This window comes from Lathamus discolor, unplaced genomic scaffold (genome assembly GCF_037157495.1).
Source record: "Lathamus discolor isolate bLatDis1 unplaced genomic scaffold, bLatDis1.hap1 Scaffold_148, whole genome shotgun sequence".
NCBI classification, from domain to species: Eukaryota; Metazoa; Chordata; class Aves; order Psittaciformes; family Psittacidae; genus Lathamus; species Lathamus discolor.
The window spans coordinates 50,917-58,510 of NW_027069177.1; the positions used below are offsets into that span (position 1 = coordinate 50,917).

General features: G+C 61.2%; 2 protein-coding genes across 2 annotated transcripts in view; one reads left to right on the top strand and one right to left on the bottom strand.

Annotated features, from left to right (window-relative positions):
* Positions 1-409: 409 nt before the first annotated feature.
* On the top strand, positions 410-5,955 carry LOC136006338 (mitochondrial inner membrane protein OXA1L-like). Its single transcript, XM_065664366.1, has 7 exons — positions 410-506; positions 658-741; positions 2,476-2,810; positions 3,763-3,906; positions 5,505-5,590; positions 5,687-5,851; positions 5,935-5,955. The coding sequence occupies exons 3-7, from the start codon at positions 2,549-2,551 to the stop codon at positions 5,953-5,955; spliced, it is 678 nt and encodes a 225-aa protein (XP_065520438.1). The 5' UTR covers positions 410-506; positions 658-741; positions 2,476-2,548.
* A 1,389-nt stretch (positions 5,956-7,344) lies between these two features.
* Positions 7,345-7,594, bottom strand: part of LOC136006339 (E3 ubiquitin-protein ligase RNF31-like) — a 5,649-nt gene continuing 5,399 nt past the window's right edge. The window contains exon 8 of the mRNA XM_065664367.1: positions 7,345-7,375. Coding sequence (XP_065520439.1) covers positions 7,345-7,375 — 31 coding nt within the window. The remainder of the gene's footprint in view (positions 7,376-7,594) is intronic.

Below are 7,594 nucleotides of genomic sequence, written 5' to 3' on the forward strand. Positions count from 1 at the left end.
TTTACATGGGGGGACCCCCCCCAAATCCCCCATTAACCACCATTAAGGGGCCCCCCAACCCTTTTATATGGGGGGACTCCCCCAAATCCCCCATTAACCACCATTAAGGGGCCCCCCAGCCCTTTTACATGGGGGGACCCCCCTTTTTCCCCCATAAACCACCACTAAGGAGCCCCCCAATCCTTTTATATGGGGGGGACGGCGATGGGGGGCACCGTGGGCGCTCGGTTTACCTCAGGGCCCCCGTTTAACACAATGTGGAGGGGGGGGGACAGGAAGCGATGGCGGCGCCTGAGGTAAAGCCAAGATGGCGGCGGAGCTGAGGGAAGAAGGAAGAGGCGGGGAGGGGAGGGGGGACGCTGGTGACGTCATGACGCAAACCCCACCCACCCCCCCCTCCTCGCCCCTCCCTTAGCGGGCGGGCGGCGTGCGTGATGACGTCACGCCGCCTACCGCCTCAGGGAGCCAAGATGGCGGCGGCGATGCTGAGGGCGGTGCGGTTGCAGGTGAGGGATAACGGGATCCAAACGGGATCCAAACGGGATCCAAACGGGATCCAAACGGGATCCGAACGGGATCCGAACGGGATCTAAACGGGATCCAAACGGGAATTGGGGGGGGGGAGGAAGCTGTGATCCCGTCCGGTCCCGTTCGCAGAGGTTACGGGGCCCGCCTTGGCCATGGAGACCCCCGTTGGGGCCTGCGGCTGCGAGGAGAGGCCTGGCCAGCGGCGGTGCGGAGGTGAAGGGGGGGGGGGTTTGGGGGTCTATAGGGGGTCTATGGGGCTCTATGGGGGTCTGTGGGGCTCTATGAGGGTCTATAGGGGGTCTATGGGGGTCTACGAGGCTCTATGGGGTGTCTATGAGGGTCTATGGGGCTCTATGGGGTGTCTGTGAGGGTCTATGGGGCTCTATAGGGGGTCTGTGGGGCTCTATGAGGGTCTATAGGGGGTCTGTGGGGCTCTATGAGGGTCTGTAGGGGGTCTATGGGGGTCTACGGGGCTCTATGGGGTGTCTATGGGTCTCTATGGGGGTCTGTAGAGGGTCTATGGGGTGTCTGTGAAGGTCTATGGGGTGTCTGTGAGGGTCTATGGGGCTCTATAGGGGGTCTGTGGGGCTCTATGAGGATCTATAGGGGGGTCTATGGGGGTCTACGGGGCTCTATGGGGGTCTATGGGGTGTCTGTGAGGGTCTATGGGGCTCTATAGGGGGTCTGTGGGGCTCTATGAGGGTCTATAGCGGGTCTGTGGGGCTCTATGAGGGTCTATAGGGGGTCTATGGGAGTCTGTGGGGCTCTATGAGGGTCTATAGGGGGTCTGTGGGGGTCTATGGGTCTCTATGGGGGTCTATGTGGCTCTATGGGGTGTCTGTGAGGGTCTGTGGGGATTTGTCAGGGTCTATGGGGCTCTATGGGGTGTCTGTGGGGCTCTTAGGGGGTCTATGGGGTGTTTGTGGGGGTCTATGGGGCTCTTGGGGGGGTCTATGGGGTGTCTATGTGGGTCTGTGGGGCTCTATGGGGGGTCTATGTGGGTTTATGGGGGTCTAACGGGCTCTGTGGGGGTGTGTTGGGCTCTATGGGGTGTCTGTGAGGGTCTATGGGGGTCTGTTGGGGTCTGTGGGGCTCTATGGGGTGTCTATGGGGCTCTATGGGGCTCTTGGGGTGTCTGTGGGGGTTTGTGGGGCTCTATGGGGGGTCTCTGGGGGTCTGTAGGGGTCTGTGGGGCTCTATGGGGGTCTATAGGGGGGTCTATGGGGGTCTGTTAGGCTCTAGGGGGCTCTGTAGGGGGTCGGGGGGCGTCTATGGGGTGTCTGTGAGGGTCTTTTGGCTCTGTGGGGGTCTACAGGGTCCTTATGGGGGTCTGTGAGCATTTATGGAGCTCTGTGGGGTGTCTGTGGGGGTCTATGGGGGGTCTGTGGGGCTCTGTGGGGGTCTGTAGGGGTCTACAGGGTCCCTATAGGGGTCGATGGGTATTTATGGGGGTCTGTGGGGCTCTATGGGGCTCCATGGGGCTCTATGGGGTGTCTGTGGGGCTCTGTGGCGCTCTATGGGGGTCTGTAGGGATCTGTGGGGGGTCTGTGGGGCTCTATGAGGGTCTATAGGGGTCTACAGGGTGTCTGTGGGGCTCTATAGGGGGTCTAGGGGGCTCTGTGGGGCTCTATGGGGAGTGTATGGGGGTCTATGGGGATCTGTAGGGATCTGTGAGGTGTCTGTGGGGGTCTATAGGGGGGTCTGTGGGGGTCTATAGGGGTCTGCAGGGTGTCTGTGGGGCTCTATGGGGTCTTCGGGGCTCTATGGGGGCTCTATGAGCGTTTATGGAGCTTTTGGGGATGTCTGTGGGGCTCTATGGGGTGGCTATGGGGCTCTGGGGTGTGTATAGGGCTCTATGAGGCTCTATAGGGCTCTATAGGGGCATTGTATTGTCTCTGTGCCATCCCCCCCCCCTATTCTAACCCCTTGTTCCCTTCCTCTTTCCAGCCTGGCCCTACAGCCCCTATGGCTGCTATGGGGCCGAGCCCCCCACTTATGGGTCAGGACCCCCCCCCCCGCTATGTCTCCGAGCCCTCCACTTGTGGGTCAGGAGCCATCCCTTATGGCTCAAACCCCTTCGCTTATGGGTCCGGCCCCCGCTGCTACGGGTCAGGACTCCCTTGCTATGGGTCTGGCCCCCCAAGCTATGGGGCCGGGGCTCCCTGAGGTGCGCTTGGAGGAGCTGGGCCTTGGGGCCTTCACCCCTGTGGGGCTGGTGCAGAACTTCCTCCAGTACCTACACCTCGACCTGGGGCTGCCCTGGTGGGGGGCCATTGCCGCAGGTAAGGCCCTATGGGGCGTCTATGGGGCGCTATGGGGCGTCTATGGGGCTCTATGGGTGCCTATGGAGAGCTATGGGGGGGGGGGGTGGTGCAGGCAGCGCGCTGCGGCGCGGCCAGCAGGGGGCGGTATAGTGCCGCGGGGGGCGGGGTCAGCCGAGGACACGCCCCCCCCCCGCTCTATGGGGCTCTATAGGGGGGCCATATGGGTAGTGGGGGGGCTCTATAGGGTTCTATGGGGCTATGGGGGGGGGGCCTCTATGGGTGCCTATGGAGCTCCAATGGGGGTCTGTTGGGCTATGGAAGGGCCCTATGGGTTCTTATTGATTCCTATGTGTTTCTGTGGGTCACTGTGGGTCCCTATGGGTTCTATAGGGTCCCTATAGGGTTCTATATGGTCTCCATAGGGTCTCTATAGAGCTCTATGGGGTCGCTATAGGCACTCTGTGCCTGCGGGTGGCTCTGCTGCTGTGGGTTAGGGACGGGCTCTATGTCTCCCTGTTGATCCCTATGGATCCCTATGGACCCCTATGGCCCCATATGGTGTCTATAGGGTCCCCATAGGGTTCTATACGGCCCTATAGGCACCCTGTGCGTGCGGGTGGCTCTGCTGCTGCGGGTTAGGGACGGGCTCTATGTCTCCCTATTGATCTCTATGTCTCCGTATTGATCTCTATGGATCCCTATGGATCTCTATGGATCCCTATGGATCCCTGTGGCCCCATATGGTGTCCATAGGGTCCCTATAGGGTTCTATATGGTTTCTATAGGGACCGTATGCCTGCGGGTGGCTCTGTTGCTGCGTGTTAGGGACGGGCTCTATGTCTCCCTGTTGATCTCTATGTCTCCCTGTTGATCTCTATGTCTCCCTATTGATCTCTATTGATCCCTATGGACCTTTATGGACCCATATGGTGTCTATAGGGTCCCCATAGGGTTCTATACCGTCCTATAGGCACCCTGTGCGTGCGGGTGGCTCTGCTGCCGCTGCTGGTGCGGGCGCAGCGCGAGGCCGCGCTCCTGGCCCTGCACTCCCCCCGCCTGCAGCAGCTCTCCAAGGGCCTGGCCCAGGCCCGCAGGGGCAGCGACCAGAGGGAGGGTAAGGGGGGGGGCCCATATAAGGGCAAAGGGGCGGGGCTTGACGGGGAGGGGGCGGTGCTTGGACGGGGGAGGGGGCGGGGCTTGGAGGGGATATGGGGTGGGAGGGAGGAAAGGGGAGGGGTTAAGGGGGGCAAATAAGGGAAAGGGGAGGGGTTAAGGGGGGCCAAATAAGGGAAAGGGGAGGGGCTTGAAAGGGGAGGGGCTAAAGAGAATTTGGTGGGCGGGGCTTAACGCCGGGGGCGTGGCTACCGGGGTCAATGGGCTGCAAAGGGCTTGAATGGAGGGGGAGCCATAGGGATGAATGGGGTGGGCGGGGCTTGGAGGGAGGGGGCGTGGCTACAGGGGTGAATGGGTTGGAGGGGGCTTGAAGGGAGGGGGCGCCATAGGGATGAATGGGGTGGGCGGGGCTTGACGCCGGGGGCGTGGCTACAGGGGTGAATGGGCTGCAGGGGGCGCCATAGGGATGAATGGGGTGGGCGGGGCTTGGAGGGATGGGGCGTGGCTACAGGGGGTGAATGGGCTGCAAGGGGCTTTGGGGGGGCACCATAGGGATGAATGGGGTGGGCGTGGCTTGAAGGGAGGGGGCGCCATAGGGATAAATGGGGTGGGCGTGGCTTGAATGGACGGGGCGCCATAGGGGTGAATGGGGGTGGGCGTGGCTTGGAGGGAGGGGGCGTGGCTACAGGGGTGAATGGGCTGGAGGGGGCGCCATAGGGATGAATGGGGTGGGCGGGGCTTGGAGGGATGGGGCGTGGCTACAGGGGTGACTGGGCTGGAGGGGGCGCCATAGGGATGAATGGGGGTGGGCGGGGCTTGGAGGGAGGGGGCGTGGCTACAGGGGTGACTGGGCTGGAGGGGGCGCCATAGGGATGAATGGGGTGGGCGGGGCTTGGAGGGAGGGGGCGTGGCTACAGGGGTGAATGGGCTGGAGGGGGCGCCATAGGGTTGAATGGGGTGGGCGGGGCTTGGAAGGAGGGGGCGTGGCTACAGGGGTGAATGGGTGCAAGGGGCTTTGGGGGGGCGCCATAGGGATGAATGGGGTGGGCGGGGCTTGGAAGGAGGGGGTGTGGCTACAGGGGTGAATGGGTGCAAGGGGCTTTGGGGGGGCGCCATAGGGATGAATGGGGTGGGCGGGGCTTAACGCCGGGGGGCGTGGCTACAGGGGGTGAATGGGCTGCAAGGGGCTTGAATGGAGGGGGTGCCATAGGGATGAATGGGGTGGGCGGGGCTTGGAGGGAGGGGGCGTGGCTACAGGGGCGAATGGGCTGCAAGGGATTTGCAGGGGGTGCCATAGGGATGAATGGGGTGGGCGTGGCTTGGAGGGAGGGGGCGTGGCTACAGGGCTGAATGGGCTGGAGGGGGTGCCATAGGGATGAATGGGGGTGGGCGGGGCTTGGAGGGATGGGGCGTGGCTACAGGGCTGAATGGGCTGCAAGGGGCTTTGGGGGGGCGCCATAGGGATGAATGGGGGTGGGCGGGGCTTGGAGGGAGGGGGCGTGGCTACAGGGCTGAATGGGCTGCAAGGGATTTGCAGGGGGAGCCATAGGGATGAATGGGGGTGGGCGTGGCCTCCTCTTAAACCCCGCCCCCTTGCAGTGGCCCGCGCCTACTCGGAGCTGGTCGGGTACCAACGGCGCCACAACCTGAACCCGCTGCGGGGCTTCCTGGTGCCCCTCATCCAGGTCTATAGGGGGGGGTTGCATCCCATAATAACCCCCCCCCCCCCCCCCCTATAGGGCCCTATGGATGCTATAGGGCCCCCTTTACGTGCCTTGCAGACCCCCCTCTTCGTCTCCTTCTTCTTGGCCCTACAAAAGATGGCGGCGGCGCCGGTGCCGGGGCTGCAATGGGGGGGCCTGGCCTGGTTCCCCGACCTCACGGCCCCCGACCCCTTCTACGTGCTCCCGGTGCTGGTGGCGGCTTCTATGGGGCTGGTGCTGGAGGTAAGGGGGCAGGGGGGGGGGGGGTTGCTATGGGGCTGCTATGGGGTGATTGGGGGGTTCTATGGGGTGCTATGGGGCGATAGGGGGGTTCTGTGGTGATGTAGGTGTGTTCTATGGGGATATAGGGGTGTTCTATGGGGATATAGGGGTGTTCTATGGGGTGCTATGGGGATATAGGGGTGTTCTATGGGGTGCTATGGGGCGATTGGGGGATTCTATGGGGTGCTATGGGGCGATAGGGGGGTTCTGTGGTGATGTAGGTGTGTTCTATGGGGATATAGGGGTGTTCTATGGGGTGCTATGGGGGTGTAGGTGTGTTCTATGGGGTGCTATGGGGCGATAGGGGGGTTCTGTGGTGATGTAGGTGTGTTCTATGGGGTGCTATGGGGATATAGGGGTGTTCTATGGGGTGCTATGGGGCGATGGGGGTGTTCTATGGGGCTGCTATGGGGCTGTAGTGTGTTCTATGGGGTTGCTATGGGGTGATAGGGGGGTTCTAGGGGGTTCTATGGTGATGTAGGTGTGTTCTATGGGGTGCTATGGGGATATAGGGGTGTTCTATGGGGTGCTATGGGGCGATTGGGGGGTTCTGTGGTGATGTAGGTGTGTTCTATGGGGATATAGGGGTGTTCTATGGGGTGCTATGGGGCGATTGGGAGGTTCTATGGGGTGCTATGGGGCGATAGGGGGGTTCTGTGGTGATGTAGGTGTGTTCTATGGGGATATAGGGGTGTTCTATGGGGTGCTATGGGGGTATAGGGGTGTTCTATGGGGTGCTATGGGGCGATGGGGGTGTTCTATGGGGCGATAGGGGGGTTCTGTGGTGATGTAGGTGTGTTCTATGGGGATATAGGGGTGTTCTATGGGGTGCTATGGGGGTATAGGGGTGTTCTATGGGGTGCTATGGGGCGATGGGGGTGTTCTATGGGGTGCTATGGGGCGATAGGGGGGTTCTGTGGTGATGTAGGTGTGTTCTATGGGGATATAGGGGTGTTCTATGGGGTGCTATGGGGCGATTGGGAGGTTCTATGGGGTGCTATGGGGCGATAAGGGGGGTTCTGTGGTGATGTAGGTGTGTTCTATGGGGATATAGGGGTGTTCTATGGGGTGCTATGGGGGTATAGGGGTGTTCTATGGGGTGCTATGGGGCGATGGGGGTGTTCTATGGGGTGCTATGGGGCGATAGGGGGGTTCTGTGGTGATGTAGGTGTGTTCTATGGGGATATAGGGGTGTTCTATGGGGTGCTATGGGGATATAGGGGTGTTCTATGGGGTGCTATGGGGCAATGGGGGTGTTCTATGGGGCTGCTATGGGGTGATAGGGGGGTTCTAGGAGGTTCTATGGTGATGTAGGTGTGTTCTATGGGGTATAGGGGTGTTCTATGGGGTGCTATGGGGGTGTAGGTGTGTTCTATGGGGTGCTATGGGGCTCTGTGGGGATATAGGGGTGTTCAATGGGGTGCTATGGGGTGGTAGGGGTGTTCTATGGGGTTCTATGGGGCGGTAGGGGTGTTATATGGGGTGCTATGGGGCGATAGGGGGGTTGTGGGGGGTGCTGTGTGGATATAGGGGTGTTCTATGGGGTGCTGTGGGGATATAGAAGTGTTGTATGGGGTGCTATGGGATATAGGTGTGTTCTGTGGGGTGCTATGGGGATATAGGGATGTTCTATGGGGTTCTATGGGGCTCTATGGGGATATAGGGGTGTTCTATGGGGTGCTGTGGGGATATAGGCGCGTTCTA